The 19,102-nt window shown below is 40.6% G+C and overlaps 1 protein-coding gene across 3 annotated transcripts in view; it reads left to right on the plus strand.

Annotated features, from left to right (window-relative positions):
• CCDC91 (coiled-coil domain containing 91) overlaps positions 1-19,102 on the plus strand; it is a 294,238-nt gene that overhangs the window by 69,660 nt on the left and 205,476 nt on the right. For 2 of the 3 annotated variants that reach the window (XM_079775599.1, XM_079775598.1), the window contains exon 3: positions 2,193-2,271. In XM_079775599.1, coding sequence (XP_079631725.1) covers positions 2,193-2,271 — 79 coding nt within the window. Of the gene's footprint in view, positions 1-2,192; positions 2,272-19,102 lie in introns of those variants that run through there. The other variant, XM_079775600.1, reaches the window with a different exon arrangement.

Consider the following 19,102-nt stretch of genomic DNA (forward strand, 5'->3'; position numbering starts at 1 on the left):
CAAGTCCTGGAACTACCTTCAAGTGAGCTTTGTGATTTTTTTTTAAGTAAGATTTTCACCTAGTTTGGAATTTGGTAAAATTAGATTGTTAAAAATAGAAAATGTAATTAATGACATTAATAGGAAATATAAGATATTAAGTCTATATTCAATGTTCTGAATATCATGTAAGAATGGTATGAATTTTTTTTATGATGAGGGTCATTTTCTCTTCTGTCAATATGAAAATACTAGACGCCCAGTGCACGAAATTCGTGCACGGCGGGGGGTTGTCCCTCAACCCAGCCTGTACCCTCTCCAATCTGGGACTCCTGGAGGGTTGTCCGACTGCCCGTTTAGGCCCGATCCTGGTGGGATCGGGCCTAAACGGGCAGTCGGAAATCCCTCTCACAATCCAGGACTGCTGGCTCCCAACTGCTTGCCTGCCTGCCTTTTTGATTGCCCCTAACCGCTTCTGCCTGCCAGCCTGATCACCCCCTAACCACTCCACTGCCAGCCTGGTTGATGCTTAACTGCTCCCCTGCCAGCCTGTTTGCCCCCAACTTCCCTCCTCTGCCAGCCTGGTCACCCCTAACTGCCCTCTCCTGCAGGGTTGATCACCTCCAATTGCCCTCCCTTGCAAGCCTGGTCCCTCTCAACTGCCCTCCCTTGCAGGCCGGGTGCCTCCCAACTGCCCTCCCCTGCTGGCCATCTTGTAGTGGCCAACTTGTGTCCACATGAAGGCAGGATCTTTGACCACATGGGGGCAGCTATATTGTGTGTTGCAGTGATGATCAATCTGTATATTACTCTTTTATTAGATAAGATTTAGAATATGAACATACCTATTTTCTTCATTTCATCTAAAAGTATTTTTTGTTTAGCACATTTGTATGTTATCTATAATATTTTGGGTGTTGTTGGGTGATTTGAGTCTTACTTATGTTACTGAAATGAAACATTTAAAAATTTCTTAAAATTTATTCTATTTTGAGGAAAATATATGTTTCAGATATAATATTAGTTTATTGTTTAGAAGTTGTCAGTTATTTGAAAGTTAAAATTTAGTATAGTCTCCTTTAGACCATGCTTGATTTATTATATTATAAAAAAATAGATTCGGTGGTGTTCCTTGTAGTAAAATTTACACTTCAATGTTATAGTCAGTGGATCTATTACTTTCAATATTACATAGGTACAATTTTAGCCAACCATTCCAATTTAATTGTGGTTATTAGGGTACTTTCTTACCACATCCTATTGTAGAAATATGGAAGATCTCTGTCCTTGGTCATATAAAACATGGTCATTTTTCATAGTTTGTAGAGAATAGCAATTCTACATCATGTGTCTCCTGTGTTAGGTTTTCCTAGTTGACTTCTTTTTGGCTGAGAACTCAATGAAGAATCTGAACTGACATTATGGTTCTTTTTTCAATAATAATTTTACTGTGACCTGGACACTTAAGACAGAAAACGCTATACTCTTACACACATCTCAACATTTTAGTAATTGTCCCATAATTTTAAAACTGTTTAATAGGAGGGCTTGTTAATTTAAAATGCCAGCTTTAGGACTCTCTAAATGTTGAATAAGCAAGTCCAGCTGGTAGATTATTAAAAAATATAGATGAATTCTATTTCTTTAGATTGATTTCTAATTAGGTCTTGTGCTAATTAATGAAAAAGATTTGCAGCCTAGAAAACAAAGGCAAAAAGAAAAATTATTTTCTTTTTTCTAGACTTTTTTCTCTAGACTTTTAAAGAAAAATTATCTGTTTTTGTATGTACATGGATAAATGTAGTAAATTAGTTTAAAGTAAATACTTGTGAGATGAGAGATGAATCTTGAAGATCTGTCACATATTTGCATGTTTACACCTCTAATGAGTTAATTTGGACTATTATCTACATAGGACGTTCACAAGTGGAAATGTAAATAAGGATATATAAAATAAAAAAATTATTGCCAGGAGATATATTTGAGTAAGTAAGGAAAATTTTTACTTAAAGATAATATAACATGAATACTGGGGGTAGTGAGTATTGGGGGCTGGTAGTAATGAAGACTGAAAAGCAATTGAGTGTTCAGAGGGAATTTGAAAATGAGTGGTACATTACAGAGACTATGCTTGTAGAACCGGGAAGCTTGATTGCTTAAATAGCACTTCTATTTTCCAGGTATTCTAAAGTAATTTTGCCTTTGTTTTCTAGGCTGCAGAGGTTTTTGATGGTGGAAGCGGTGAAACCCAAACTACATCTCCTGCTATTCCTTGGGCTGCTTTTCCTACAGGTATTAGTATACAGTAACTCAGAGTTTTTTCTTCTTATTTAATACTAGAGGCCCGGTGCACGGCATTCGTGCACTGGGGAAAGTCCCTCAGCCTGGCCTGCACTCTCTCGCAGTCTGGGACCCCACGGGGGATGTCTGACTGCCTACTTAGACCTGCTCCCTGCAGTCGGACATCCCTCGAGAGGTCCTTAGTGCTGCTGCAGAGGCAGGAGAGGCTCCCGCTGTTGCTGCTGAGCTCACCAGCCATGAGCCTGGCTTCTGGCTGAATGGCGCTCCCCCTGCGGGAGCACACTGACCACCAGGTGTCAGCTTCTGCGTTGAGCATCTGCCCCCTGGTGGTCAATGTGCGTCATTGTGACTGGTCTTTCCGCGGTTCAGTTGATTTGCATATTAGGGTTTTATTGTATAGGATTTTTGCCTTTTCTTTGGAAACTTCTTTCTACCTTTGCACTTGGCCTTCAGTGATCTGAAATTGGAATGACCCAGATTTAATCTAGGATTTTTCATAACAAATTATGAATTGCTGCAATGGTGGCCTGAGACATGATTTAAAAAATAATAACATGAGCATTAAATGAAATTAAATTACTACTTACATTTCCTAATTTGTCCTAGTTTTAGGAAGGTAAGGTGCAAATAATTTTCTTAAGTTGTCTAGTTCATTAATTAAAGACTCCTTTTTATTGTGGTGAAATACATGTAATGTAAAATTTATTATATTAACTATTTTAAGTGTACAGTTCACTATTGTTAACATACTCACATTGTTGTTCAACCAATCTGTAGAAATGTTTTATCTTGGAAAACTGAAAGTATAGTCATGAAACAATAACTACTTATATTCTCTTTCTCTCAGTCCCTAGCAGCTACCATTCTACTTTCTATCTCTGTGAATATGACTGTCCTACATATCTTATATAAATAGAATCATACAATATTTGTCTTTTTGTGGCTGATTTATGTCACTTAGCGTAATGTCCTCAAGGTTCATTTGTATTGTAGCATGTGTCAGAATTACCCCTCTTTTTAAGCTTGAATAATATTACAGTATATGTATAGTAAACATTTTTTTATCCATTCATTTTGTTGATGGACTTTTGCTTCCTTTGACTATTTAAATATTGCTGTTATGAACATGGGTGGACTACTTTGTGTTTTTAAAATATCATTTTAGCCTGGCCAGTATGCCTCAGTGATTGAGCATTGACTATGAACCAGAAGGTCACGGTTTGATTCCCGGTCAGGGCACAACAGGCCAGGTTGTAGGCTTGATCCCCAGTCGGGGGCATGCAGGAAACAATCAGTTGATGATTCTTTCTCATCATTGATGTTTCTATCTATCCTTCCCTCTCCCTTCCTCTCTCTTAAATCAATAATAAAAGATTAAAAAAACATAAAATATCATTTTATTGGATCCATGATGGTGGTAGAGTAAGTGGAAATTATACTCACCTCCTTCCAGCATCAAATTCAGATTACTACTAAATTATAGAACAATTAACCTGAATAACCAACTGAAGACTAGCTGAACAAAAGTCTTATAACTAAGGGCATACAGAAGAAGCCACATCGAGACTGATAGGAAGGACAGAGACACGAAAAGGGCTTGCCCTGCACCCATGTGCAGTGGTTGAGAATCTGGAGGGATGTCTCAGCTGCAGAGCACCCCCTGAGTAGTGAGGAGTCTCCACTTCATGCCAGGCTCCCCAACCCAGATTACCAGAGCCAGGAAAATGATCCCACATAGCATCTGGCTGTGAAAATCAATGGGGATTCTGTTCGCCAAGGAGAGACAGGAGTGTGCTAGGAACCTAGGCAGCTTCTTAAAAGGCCAGCACACAAATCGCCTTTGTGGGTACTTATCTGGGACTCTGGTGAAAGTACAGTCTCAGAGGAGACTAGAGTCTTACAAGGAGAGATTGGTTATGTGGCTTTGGGGAGAGAGCTGAAGAAATAGCCACCAAATTGTCCTTGTGCTGAGTCTCTCTCCCACACCACCTACAGATGCCATTATTCCTGGGTCAGCACTCCCCTGCATATGGTATTGGCTTGGGTAGATCCACTAGCCCCAACCTCCCAACTCCCTGTGTCCCTGACTTGGCAAGCTTGTGCCCTGTGGAGAAATCAACTAGCTGCGAGCAGGATGGGCTTGCTATAGTCATTTTTGGAAGGATCTCAAGGAGGTCCAGGCAGATTCAGAGGGTTATAGAAATGCACAGGAAGAAATCAAGTTGTGTGGCTCTGGGACAAGCACCATTTTTTTCTATCTTGCATGCCCCAACTAGTGCCACTGTTTCTGTGCAGAGCCTGCCTGCATACAGCCAAATCTCAATCCGTTTTATCTTGATGAACTTTATTGGCCTCACCCTGATGACTCCCCAAAACCGCGCTCCACCATGAAGGTCTGCAGGCCCAAGTTGGGTGGTGGCTGGCCTTGGTGTACTCTGAGGCTTTTGCTGAGTGCGCACAGACCCAGTACTTCCACTGAGTTTGAATCTGTATCAACCTGGTGAACAATACTTGCCCCTAGCTTGTGACCTAGAACGTGCCTCATGCCAATTGTGTACTGATATGGGATTGTTAATGGCTGAGTCAAACAGGCAGCTGTCAAATGGAGCCAGATCTTGGGGTACCTTGGGCCTTTTGCTAACCTGCCCCAGGCTCATTAATGGTGTACACTGGACTTGGTATACATCTTGTCCCCTCCCACACTCACCCAGGCCCAAAACAGGCAGCCAACAACCATGGATTGCTTTGTGGCTCCTAACAGGTATATCCCAGGGCCAGTCATAGGCAGTATCTGACATTGACCTGCACTGGAGTCTCTCCCAAGAGACCTGAGAATCAACATACCAAGTGGCTGGCTTGAGACCTCATCAGAGCATGACTTGATTAGCTGCACAAGTGGCACACCCAAAGGGAGATCTCAGCAGACATCAGAACCTGCTAGGGAGAATTTCATGTTTGGGGGTAACCTCCCTGCACAGCAGCTTGTACACTGTAGTTGTTTAAGGTCAGTCCTCATAGTCAGCCAACATAAGGGTCAACCCCACCACAGATGGGCCAACAATAATCAAGACTAAACTACAACAGGTGGGCTCATGTAACCTCCACAAGGGACATTTTTTTGTAATTTATTTCTAGTTTGATACCATTACGCTTACATGATCAGGGAGACTGCACCACTGAGCCCTACAGGATATACTACATAAGGCCACCTTACCAAGACTAGGAGTCATAACAGGTCTACTTAATATACAGAAGAAACACATAGAGGTAGCCAAAATGGGGAGACAAAGAAATATGTCCCAAATGTAAAAATAGGAGAAATCCACAGAAAAAGAACTAAACTAAATGGAGGCAATCAATCTACCAGAGACAGAGTTCAAAATAATAGTTATAAGAATGCTCAAGGAACTTAGAACTTCAACAACATAAAAAGGACATAGAAACCATAAAAAAGAACTAGTCAGAAATGAAGAATATAATATTTGAAGTGAAGCATACACTAGAAGGAATTAACAGATTAGATGAAGCAGAGGCTTGAATCAGCAAATTGAAATACATGGTAGCAAAAAGCACCTAATCAGAGCAGCAAAAATAAAAAAAGAATTTAAAATAATGAGGATTGTTTAAGAGACCTCTGGGACAATATTAAGCATAATAGGAGTACCAGAGGAAGAGAGAGAGCAAGGTATCTAGACCCTATTTGAAGAAATAATGACTGAAAACTTCCCTAACCTGGTGAAGGAAAAAACCACACATGTCCAGGAAGTGCAGAGTCCTAAACAAGACGAACCCAAAGAGGCCCACACCAAGATACATCATAACTAAAATGGCAGTGGTTAAAGACAAAGTGAGGATCTTAAAAGGAACAAGAGAAAAATAGTTTACTATAAGGGAGTTCCAGTAAGACTTTCAGCTAATTTTTTTAAAAGACACATTTCAGGCCAAAAGAGATTAGCATGAAATATTCAAAGTGATGAAAACAAGGACCTACAAACAAGATTACTCTACCCAGCAAGGCTATCATTTAAAATTGAAGGAGAAATAAAGAGCTTTCCAGACCAAAATAAGTAAGTAAATAAATAAATAAATGCTAATGGCATTTATCACCACCAAATCAGTATTACAGGAAATGTTAAAGGGACTTTTTTAAGAAGAAAAAAAATGGGGAGCATAAATATGTAAAACATAATGACCATACATACATACCACTAATCATACACAAAAATTCTGATGTAGCAATACTTCTATCAGACAAAATAGACTTTAATACAAAGGCTATAATAAGAGACAATGAAGGACATTACATAATGATAATGTGATCATTCCAAACAAAAGGATATAACACTTGTAAGCATTTCTGCACCCATAGTAGGAGCACCTAAATATATAAAGCAAATATTAATGGACATAATAGGAGAGATAGACAGTAATATAATCATAGTAAGGTACTTTATCACCACATTGACATCAGTGGATAGATCTTCCAGACAAAATCAACAAGGAAACAGTGGCCTCAAATCACACCGTAGACCAGATGGATTTAATTTTTATTTTCAGAGCATTTCGCCCCAAAGTAGCAGAATATACATTCTTTTCAAGTGCAAATGGAGCATTTTCCAGGATATACTACAGGTTATGCCACAAAATAAGTCTCAATAAATTTAAGAGGATTGAAATCATATCAAGCATCTTTTTTGACCATAAAGGTATGAAACTAGAAATCAATTATAAGAAAAAAAGTGAGAAACACACAAACACATGGACATTTAATAACATGCTACTCAATAGTGATGGGTTAACATGAGATCAATGAAGAAATTAAAAGATACCTTGAAACAGTTGAAAATGAAAACACAACCCTAAATCAGTGGTATACAGCGAAAGCAGTCTTAAGAGGGAAATTTGTAGCAATGTAGGCCTACCTCAAGAAATAAGGAAAATATCAAGTAAATAATCTTACCTTACACCTAAAGGAACTAGAAGAAGAACAAGCAAAGCCCAGAGAGAATAGAAGGAAGAAAATAATAAGAATCAGAGCAGAAATAAATGAAATAGAGTCTAAAAAACAATACAAATGGTCAATGAAACCAAGAGCTGGTTCTTTGAAAAGATAAACATAATTGATTAACCTTTAGCCAGATTCATCAAGAAAAAAGAGAGGGCCCAAATAAATAAAATTAGAAATGAAAGAGAAGTAACAACTGACACCACAGAAATACAAAAACTTAAAATACTGCAAACAACTATATGCAACAAATAGGATAATCTGGAAGAAATAGATACATTTTTTTTAGACATGCAATCTTCCAAGACTGAATTAAGAATAAACAAAAATCTGAACAAACCAATTATAAATAATGAAATCGAAGTAGTAATCAAAAATTCCCAACAAAGAAAAGTCATGGATTGGATGGTTTTATAGGTAACTTTTGCCAAACATTCAAAGAAGATATAACACCTTTCCTTCTCAAACTATTCCAGAAAATTCAAGAGAAGGGAAGATTCCCAGGTTCATTTTAGGAGGCCAGCATTATCCTAATTTCAAAACTAGAAAAGGACACTACAAAGAAATAAAATTATAAGCCAACTTCCCGATCACCATAGATAAAAAAATTCTCAAAATATTAGAAAACCAAATTCAACAACACATGAAAAAGATTATACATTGTGATCAAATGAGATTTATTTCTGGGATAAAAGGTTGGTACTATGTCCTCAAGTCAATTAATGTGATGCACCACATAAAAAATGAAGGATAAAAATCATATGATCAACCCTGGCCAGTTTTGCTTAGTGGTTAATAAAGCATTGGCTCACTGACTGAAGGGTCACGGATTCCATTGTGGTCAAGGGTACTCAGGCTCGGTTCCTCACCCTGGTCGGGGCACATGTGGGAGGCAACTAGTCAGTGTGTCTCTCTCAGCTGATGTTTCTCTCTCTGTCTCTCCCCCTCCCTTCCACTCTTACTAAATATCAATGGAAAAAATATCCTAGGCTGAGGATTAACAACAACAAAATTATATGATCACATCAATAGAAGCAGAAAAAGCGTTTGATAATCCAGCACTCGTTTATGACGAAAACTCTCCGTAAAGTGAGAATAAAGTAATGACACTTCAAAATAATAAAGGCCATCTATGACAAATGCACAGCTGACATGTTATCAGTATGTCTCCCATTTCTACATGCCTTAGAGGGCAAAGACTATGTTTTGAATCTTTTTGAATCCTAAGTACCTAGCTTTGTGCCTTGTTCATAAACAATGCACAGTGGTTTTTCTTTATTGTTAATAAAACAAATTTACTTTAAAGTAATTTTTTTTTTATTATTTTTAATTCTTTGGGGGCAAGTAGTCTTTCAGTTACAAGTTAGAGAAAGGCAAACCTAAATGTTACGTAAGAAATATAATTTTGGAAAGCTTGGAGAATTACTCAAAGATGGCTAAGAAGCTATTTTTTTTCCAGGTCTCAGTTATCTTTCATGGTCATTCCCAATTTAGACAACTGAACTGGAAATAATTATATTTTCCTGGTTGTTGTTTTTTCTTTTTCTTTTGTGTATGTGTGTGTTTAGTATCTTCCCTGGTCCTACTGTGTGCCACCTAGGAATAGTATAGGACAGTAGAGGTTAGACTAAAGTTTAATTCAAAGTATTGGGGTCTAAAAGCAATAATATTAGTATCTATATCTTTTGCCTCTTCTTTTTTTCTGCTTATTTTTCTAAACATTTTTTAAAGGAAAATTATTCCAGATTTTGCATAGTGTTTATATCAGTAAGTTTTTAAGTTGAGTCCTCATGGGACTATCTATCTATCTATCTATCTATCTATCTATCTATCTATCTATCTATCATCTATCTATCTATCTATCTATCTATCAATCATCTATCTATCTATCTAAAATAGAGGAATATGCAAATTATCCAGGACACCGTCACATCACGGCCGTTTACAGGGTGGTGAGGCTGCGGGGCCGCAGGGTGGGATTCTGGGTCTGGCGCGATTTCGTCTTGCCCAGGCAGATGCCCCCGTGGCCCCTCAGCCGAATCCCGACGCCGACCTGGGGTTTACTAAACTTTACTGGAGGTGTTCTCCCCCCCTCCCCCCCCCGCCCCAGGACCACGCTGCCTGCAGCAGGGTTCCCTTGGCAGCCTCCTGACAGGTGGTCAGCTGGGGAGAGCAGAGTGGGGCGGGGGCTGCAGGGAGCCACAGAGGGGTGGGGCGGGTGGAGCCATGTTCCTGGGGGTCTGAGGAGAGCGCCTGACAGGAGCCTGGACTGCAAAGAAGGAAGAGGAAGCGGCCACAGGGAGCTCTTCAAATCCCCCTGCACGGACACTCTACCCCAGCCCCTGCACCCCCTGGGGGAAGGGGAGGCTGACCAGATGCAATGACCTGTCAGCGCCCCTGAGGCCCCCGCCTCTCGCGGGAGCGGCGTGGCTCGCTCCCGCCTCCCATGGAAGCGGTGCGGCTCCCTCCCACTAGCTCCTGCAGAAGCAGCGTGGCTCCTGCTGGCTCCCTCAGGCATGCTGCGGCTCTCACCGAAGCGGCGGGTGGCCTACTGTGCGCAATATTGCGCACTAGGCCACTAGTACTTTTTATAAAAAAAGAATTTTTTTTGCTAAGAAATTTCTTGTTTTTTTACATCATCCTATCTAATAAGAGAGTAATATGCAAATTGACCATCACTCCAACACACAAGATGGCTGCCCCCATGTGGTCAAAGATGGCTGCCCCCATGTGGACACAAGATGGCTGCCACAAGATGGCCAGCAGGGGATGGCAGTTAGGAGGGACCAGGCCTGCAAGGGAAGGCAGTTGTGGGCAATCAGGCCAGCAGGGGAGGGCAGTTGGGGGCAGCCAGGCCTACAAGGGAGGGCAGTTGGGGGCAATCAAGCCTGCAGGGGAGGGCAGTTAGGGGTGACCAGGCCAGCAGAGGAGGGAAGTTGGGGGCGACTGGGCCTTCAGGGAAGGGCAGTTGGGGGAGACCCAGGCCTGCAAGGGAGAGCAGTTGGGGGGGACCAGGCCTGCAGGGGAGGGCAGTTGGGGGGGACCAGGCCTGTAGGGGAGGGCAGTTAGGGGTGACCAGGCCTGCAGGGGAGGGCAGTTAGGGGGGTCAACCAGACTGTCAGGGGAGCAGTTAGGCATAAATCAGGCTGTCAGGGGAGTGGTTAGGGAGTGACCAGGCTGGCAGGCAGAAGCGGTTAGGGGCAATCAGGAAGGCAGGCAGGCAAGCAGTTGGGAGCCAGCAGTCCTGGATTGTGAGAGGGATATCCGACTGCCTGTTTAGGCCCAATTCCTATAGGATCGGGCCTAAACGGGCAGTCAGACATCTGGCTGAGGGACCCCCCCCCCCCCACCAGTGCACAAATGTCTAGTTTTAAAATAATTTGCTATGTTTTCTTATAAATTTTCAAAAGACTGTTAAAGCTATCCTTTTTTAGGAAACTAACATCAAAATGAATGTCTATCTTCTGATACAACACATGTGTATGTATATATAAATGCAAAGATATACACGATGTAGACATACATAGGTAGATAGCTATTATGATTTCTTGCCTTTTTTCCACTTTGGCCTTCCAATGCAAGTTCTCTTTCCTACCATACCCTCTGGAAGGAAGGAGTTTATCTTTACTAGACCTTTCAGATTCTAGGAGCATTACACAATTAGTCTTAGTTTAGTTTCACTATGCTTTTGATTCTTTTCTGGTTGCAGCAGACCCAATGTTTCTGAATCCATGAGATTTATTTAAATTAATTTTAGAGTGTTTATTCATTTATTCACAAATTCATTCATTATCCTGTTTTTAAAGTATACTGTGTATCAGACACTAAGTGCCATGTGATGTGGACCTCATTCCATTTTCAGTGATGCCATATGAAAATTGTCATTATAAATTACAGGATGTTTCACAAAATTTATTGTTAATGTTGGCAAGCACTTTTATCAATAACTTTAGCTTCAAATCTTTCATGAAAAAATGAGGCCAGAAAGTTTTGTCCTGTTACCATCGTGTACAATGTGGGTGGTGCTGTTTTAGAGGCAAATGACTGTTCACTTTTTACTTTTAACTGGATAAATATAAATTGTCTAGAAAGCGAGGTGGGAGGCAAAACCTTGAATACTGTCCTTTCCAATATGTTTCTAAGTTACTTGTAGCACTACACAGACCACATTAGAATGCATTGACCATCAAAGGGAAAAAGAAGTGGTCCAGATAGATACTTTAATCCAAATTAGCTTATTCAAAACGGCTTATACACAAGGCAAACTAAACTGTCTGTCACAAGCCGACCCTTTAGAAGGAATAATGGGAATTGGACCAGCAGATGTTGAATCAAATAACTTAGATGTGGTTCACTTTGCATCTGGAGCTATTTGCATACAAAGCCAACAGGAAAGTTCAAACATTTTTCTCAAGACATTGGCAGAGAGAAACCTGGAAAACAGATGCCTTTTTGATTTCATGGTTCAGTTTTTCCATTCTCCATTCTCCTGGCCAGGAAAACCTAGGACAACAAATCGGTCATTTTATTAATATCCCATTACTCTCCTTGCTAACCCTGTTTTTCCAGTTGAATCTATGTTACACATCTACAAGAGTTCAGAACCTGAGTCCACATTTTTTTGTTTGAGAAAAACTTGTGATTTTTCTCAGATTAATCTGAAAAATAACTGAATAAAAATAAAATAACTGAATTTTACTTTAATCTATATTTGAGGTAAAAATTTAAGGTGACATTACATATTTACATAAATGTATTATAATAGGCAGCATATACTATGCCATTTAAAAGTTTTCCATCACATCTATTTTGTGTCTATATTAGACATTTTGGCAGGACATAAAAGTGGATTTCCACTGTAGTGAAATAATTTTGTAATATTTTTACACCGATTATTTGAATGGCAGATTGTGGCAGATAGCTTCTTTTTGTTATCTTTTGTTTGTTTGTTTGTTTTGTTTTAACTCCCAGGTTACAACTCACCTTTGTTTTATCTGGAGCCAGTTTTTTAAAGTTAAGGTGATGGCTTCTATAAAGCTGTGAGTTATTAGTTTATATGTAAGTATTGGTTTTTATGTTGATTCTTAGTAATATATGTTAGTTCCTATCTTCATTAATGAGTGTCTGTAATATGAGTAGCTATCACTGGGTGAATCATAGTACCTGATTTTAACTGCATGGTCCAACTGTCACAGTAGTAACCTTATATATTACATTTGCTCTAAAAGCATAATTATAAACATAGAACACAAATATTAATGTGAAGAACTATAATACTGAAGAAAAACTTGGTTCTTTTAAATATTTTAATTATCAGTTACGGTTTAAACTGATTTTTTTTGCAGTATTTCATGATACAGTCTTTTTTAAAATTCTTTATTGTTTAAAGTATTACATATAGTATAACATATGTCTCCTTTTATCCCCATTGACTCTTCCCCAGCCACCCTAACCCCCCCCCAACACATGCCCTCACCCCCATAGTGTCTGAGTCAATTGGTTATGCTTATATGCATGCATATAAGTCCTTTGGTTGATCTCTTACCCCCCCTTCCCCAACTTTCCCCTGCCTTCCCTCTGAAGTTTGACAGTCTCTTCGATGCTTCTATGTCTCTGGCTCTATTTTTGTTCATCAGTTTATGTTGTTCATTAAATTCCACAAATGAGTGAGATCACGTGATATTTATCTTTCTCCGACTGGCTTATTTCACTTAGCATAATGCTCTCCATGTCCATCCATGCTGTTGCAAATAGTAAGAGTTCTTTCTTTTTTACAGCAGCGTAGTATTCCACTGCGTAGATGTACCACAGTTTTTTAATCCACTCATCTGTTGATGGGCACTTAGGCTGTTGAAACTAGACCACCAAGTTACACTAAACACAAAAATAAACTCAAAATGGATAAAGGACTTAAACTTAAGATGGGAAAACATAAAAATCTTAGAAGAACCCATAGGCAGCAAAATATCAGACATATGCTGTAGCAATATGTTTACCAATACAGCTCCTAGGACAATGGAAACTAAGGAGAAAATAAACAAATGGGACTACATCAAAATAAAAGGCTCTGCACAGCAAAAGAAACCATCAACAGAACAACAAGAAAGTCCACTGCATGGGAGAACATATTTGCCAATGTTATATCCAATAAGGGTCTAATCTCCTAAATTTACAGGGAACTCATACATCTTAACAAAAGGAAGATAAACAATCCAATCAAAAAATGGGCAAAGGACTTTAAATAGACACTTTTCGAAATAGGACATACAGAAGGTTGAAAGACATATGAAAACATGCTCAAAGTCACTAATCATCCAAAAGATGCAAATCGAAAGACAATAAAATACCATCTCACACCTGTCAGAATGGCTGTCATCAACAAATTGACAAAAGACAAGTGCTGGGGAGGATGTGGAGAGAAAAGAGTCCTCGTGAAATGCTGGTGGGAATGCAGACTGGTGCAGCAACTATGGAAAACAGTATGGAGTTTCCTCAAAAAATTAAAAATGGAACTCCCATTTGACCCAGTAATCCCACTTCTATGAATATATCCCAAGAAATCAGAAACACCAATCTTAAGGGACATATGCACCCCTATGTTCATAGCAGCACAATTTATAATAGCTAAGATATGGTACAGTCTTCTCTCTGTTCTGGTTCTGAACTTTTAAAAAAGACAGTGGTTTGACTTTTAGGATATTTTAGAAAACATTTAAAAGATAATTTGAAAATAGAGCTTTAGGGCTTTTTTCATATTGCTAAAAAATTGGACTCTTGGCAGCAAATTATTTTTCTATAAGGTAACGATAGTGCTCTTTATCATAATCCTGAGTTAACCACACACACAAAAATCTTAGGTTCTGTTTGGCTCAGTAATAGTAGGAATCATTGCCCATTGTTCTTATACCAGTACTAGAGGCCCGGTGCACGAAATTCGTGCACGGAGGGGGGTTGTCCCTCAGCCCAGCCTGTACCCTCTCCAATATGGGACCCCTTGAGGGATGTCCGACTGCCCATTTAGGCCCGATCCCTTGCCTGCCTGCCTTCCTGATTGCCCCTAACCGCTTCTGCCTGCCAGCCTGATCACCCCCTAACCACTCCGCTGCCAGCCTGTTTGCCCCCAACTCCCCTCCTCTGCCGGCCTGGTCACCCCTAACTGCCCTCTCCTGCAGAGTTGATCACTTCCAACTGCCCTCCCTTGCAGGCTTGGTCCCTCTCAACTGCCCTCCCTTGCAGGCTTGGTCCCTCTCAACTGCCCTCCCTTGCAGGCAGGGTGCCTCCCCACTGCCCTCCCTTGCAGGCAGGGTGCCTCCCAACTGCCCTCTCCTGCTGGCCATCTTGTGGTGGCCATCTTGTGTCCACATGGGGGCAGGATCTTTGACCACATGGGGGCAGCTATATTGTGTGTTGCAGTGATGATCAATCTGCATAGTACTCTTTTATTAGATAGGATAGAGGCCTGGTACAGGGGTGGGGGCCAGCTGGTTTGCCCTGAAGGGTGTCCCGGATCAGGTGGGGGTTCCCTTGGGGCGTGGGGCGGCCTGAGTGAGGGGCCTGTGGTGGTTTGCAGGCCGGCCACGCCCCCTGGCAACCCAAGCGGAGGCCCTGGTATCTGGAATTTATTTTCCTTCTACAATTGAAACTTTGTAGCCTGGAGTGGAGCCAAGCCTGGGGCTCCCTCCGAGGCCGGCAGCCATTTCTGTTGGGGTTATAATTGAAACTTTGTTGCCTTAAGCGGGTGGGCCCGGCCAGGGTGTGCGGAAAACTTTGCTTCCCCTGTTGCCGGCGGCAACCCTGGCCTGCTCTCTCAAGCTCCATTCTGCCGCCATTTGTTTGAATTTGTTTACCTTCTATAATTGAAACTTTGTAGCTTGAGTGGAGGCTTAGACCTGGCAAGGGCAGGCGGAAAGCTTGGCTTCCTCTGTTACCTAGGAAATCTTGTTCTCTGTGGCTGTAGCCATCTTGGTTTGGGTTAATTTGCATACTCGCTCTGATTGGATGGTGGGCGTGGCTTGTGGGTATGTCGGAGGTATGGTCAATTTGCATATTTGTCTATTATTAGATAGGATGTAAATTTCTATCCTTCTGAATTGTGTTTCTTTGGCCTCAGAAAATGAACTTTTTCTTGTTTTTGACAGACAGGCAGACACATAAACACATGTAGTACAAATGACATGAAAGAAAAGAGAAATATAAATGGTATAGAGTGGAAATTTTTTCCTGTAGTCCTTTTTCTCTGATGTAACTTGTTTTACATTTTCCTTTTTAAGCCTCCTGATATCTTCCAGGCACATAAAAATGTGAATGCTTCCTCCTCTTCTTTTTACACAGATGACAACATACTGTATGTATACATTAATACTTCTTCCTCCCCTCTTCCCACACAATAACATTTCTACTGAACACTTAGAGATCTTCCAAATTTATTTTAGTGGTTACATAGTACTCTTTTGCATGAATATACCATTATTCATGAAACCAGTTATTTTTCTCCCATTTTTTGCTATTACAGCCCTGAGTGAACATTCGTGTACATATTTTCAGCAAAGCTATTTTAATTTCGATGAGAATTTGTTCTGTGACTTAATGGAAAGATTATTTAAAATTAACAAATAGTTCACTTAATTATTTTACTATTGCAAGTATAGGGCAAACATCTTCTCTAACTCTAAATAATGTCAAACTTCATATTTATATGATTACACATAAGGCAATGTTGGCTACATTGAAGATGATGGTAATTTTAAAAGTACATTGAAAATAAAGTATTCTTTAGCTGACCATGGGCAAATTAGTGGTATCATGAAAGGTTGAAATGCTCTTTAGTTGTCATATTGTAATTTTAATCTATAAAATAATGTTTATTGCAATGTTGTATGTAATAATTCCAAACTAGAAGTAACCCAAATGTTTATCAAAAGTAGAAAGTTTAATATTTTGGGGTATCCTATCTAATAAAGCGGGAATATGCTAATTGACCCTCATGCTGTTGCAAAGATGGTGGCGCCCACAGCCAATAAGGAGGGGATATGTTAATTGACTACCCCGCCCTCAAAGATGGTGGCCCCCACAGCCAATAAGGTGGGAAAATGCTAATTGATTGCCCTGCCCTCAAAGATGGTGACGCCCACAGCCAATAAGGAGAGAATATGCTAATTGACTGCCATGCCATCAAAGATGGTGGTGCACATAGCCACAAGATGGCAGCACCCAGTCCCTTGAGCCCCGCTGGAGCGGCAGGCACACGGCAAGGCTGGGCCCGCCTTCAGGCAGGCCTGGCCGCTCCATGCGTCTGCCTCCAGAGTCCCCCAGTCTCCTCAGCCCCCCAGTTGCCAGGGCTGGCCCGAGGTGCAGGCAAGCCTCGGATGGTGGCTTCCCAGCTACCCAGGGCTGCCGAGGCTCAGGTAACCAGGGCTGGCCAAGGCTTGTGCTACTGGCAGTGGCAGCAGCAGAGGTGTGATGGGGCATTGCCTTCCCCTGATCGCAGGGTCACCTCCCGCCCCTGAAGGCTCCTGGACTATGAGGGGCAGGCCGGGCTGAGGAACCTCCCCTCCAGTGCATGAATTTTGATGCACTGGGCCACTAGTATTTATATAATAGAACACTGTACACTTGGAAAATGAACAAACTAACTACACATAACATGAAAGAATCTCATGAACAAATACACTATCCTCACATTATCTTTAAGAGGTTAGTATGAAGTATCAATTGACACGCTGTTCCATAATTCAGTCCTAGTGTTGGAATCTGTGAAGTCTAGTGGGTTAGCCTCTGTTTGGAGTTGTAGAATTCTTTTTTTATTTTAAATTCCCATGGCCCAAACCGCCACCCTTTTGGCAACAAAAAGCTATATTTGTGGGTCTATTTCTGTTTTGTTTATTCATTTACTAGAGGCCCAGTGCACGAGATTCATGCACTCAGGGTGGTCCCTCTGCCTGGTCTGCGCCCTCTCACAGTCCTGGAGCCCTCGGGGCATGTCTGACTGACAGCTTAGGCCTGCTCCCAGCTAAGCCATCAGTTGGACATCCTTAGTGCTGCCGCGGAAGTGGGAGAGGCTCCTGCCACCGCCTCTGCGCTCTCCAGCTGTGAGCCCAGCTCTGGCTGAGTGGTGCTCTCCCTGTGGGAGTGTACTGACCACCAGGGGGCAGCTCCTGTGTCACAAATGGCAAGGTTTTAGCCTGGCCAGTATAGCTCAGTGGTTGAGTGTCAATCTGTGAACCAGGAGGTCACTATTTGATTCTTGGTCAGGGCACATGCCCAGGTGGTGGACTCGATACCTCATAGAGGTGTGCAGGAGGCAGCCAATCAGTGGTTCTCTCTCATCATTGATGTTTCTATCTCTCCCTCTTCCTCTCTGAAATAAATAAAAATGTATTAAAAAAACAAATGACAGGATTTTATTCTTTTTTATTGCTAAGTAATATTCTATATCTGTCTATATACACATATGTGTGTATATATACACACACACTACATCATCTTTATCCATTTATTTATTGATGGACATCTAGGTTGCTTTCATATCTTGGCTATTACTGGCAATGCTGCAGTGAACATAGGGTGCATAAAAGTTTTCTAAATAGCATTTTGTTTTCTTCAGTAAGTACCAAGAAGTGGAATTATTTGATTTATAGTAGCTCTATTTTTAATTTTCTGAGAAATCTCCATACTTTTTTCCATAGTGGCACTAACTTAAAATTTCACCAACAGTGCAGGAGGGTTCCTTTTCTTCACATCCTTGCCAACACTTGTTGTTTGATGGTTTATTGATGATAACTATTCTGACAGGTGTGAGGTGATAACTCATTGTGGTGGACCTTCTCAGATGGATTGTTTTAGATACTGTACCTTTAAAATGGCCAAGTAATTTCAGGATAAACAACACAGAGACTACCCAAAGCACATAGAAATTAGAACAGGAAGATGTTTGGGGATAAATTTTAGAACTGTGAATTAATAGTGAAGTTTTTACTAAATCTTAATCATATTGAAAGTTTGTCTGACATAAAGGTTTTGATCTTTTTGTATCTGTCAAGTCTGAGGTCAGGATAAAGGAGTGGGTTAAAGGTAATTCAGTTATTTTGGATAGAAATATTATTCAATTTGGCAGATGTCACAGAGTTGACAAAACACTGTAAGCAAAGATTACATGTAGTTTTGTTATTAAGAAACCCTTTAGCCAACTAAACCAACTGTTCTTTTTCTTCTTCAATTATTCCCTTACCATTTATGAGCACAAAGCAAGTAAAACATGAAAATTTTGCAAATAGAATTGTTCGTTTATCTAGTGAATAAACATTTATTGAACTTAACAGTAGGAACAATCTTATTTGATATTCTTGGTCATATGATCTAAACACAGTACTTTCATTTGTTTGTTTGTTAGACCTCACCTGAGGATATTTTTCCATTGGTTTTTAGAGAGAATGTAACAGAGGAAGAGAGAAACATTGATGTGAGAGAGACACATCGATTGGTTGCCTCCCGCACACACCCCGACCAGGGCCGGGGATAGAGCCTGCAACCACGGTACATACCCTTGAACGGAATCGAACCTGGGACTCTTCAGTCTGCAGGCTGACGCTCCTTCCACTGAGCCAAAATGGCTAAGGCACAAGTACTTTGTTTTGATGGAATGTTTGATGAAATTTATGAATTTATTTCTACTGAATTTTTGAAGATAGATTAGGTTCTCATTGGTTATGATCCTGTCTGAAGTTAAGGGGTGAGACTGTGTTTTCTACCTTCTCTTGTTTTGTTTTGTTTTCTCCTAGAAAATAAGCACTTATTGTATATTAAGTACAAGTAGAACAA

Source organism: Cnephaeus nilssonii, assembly GCF_951640355.1.
Source record: "Cnephaeus nilssonii genome assembly, chromosome: 6".
In the NCBI taxonomy this organism is placed as follows: Eukaryota; Metazoa; Chordata; class Mammalia; order Chiroptera; family Vespertilionidae; genus Cnephaeus; species Cnephaeus nilssonii.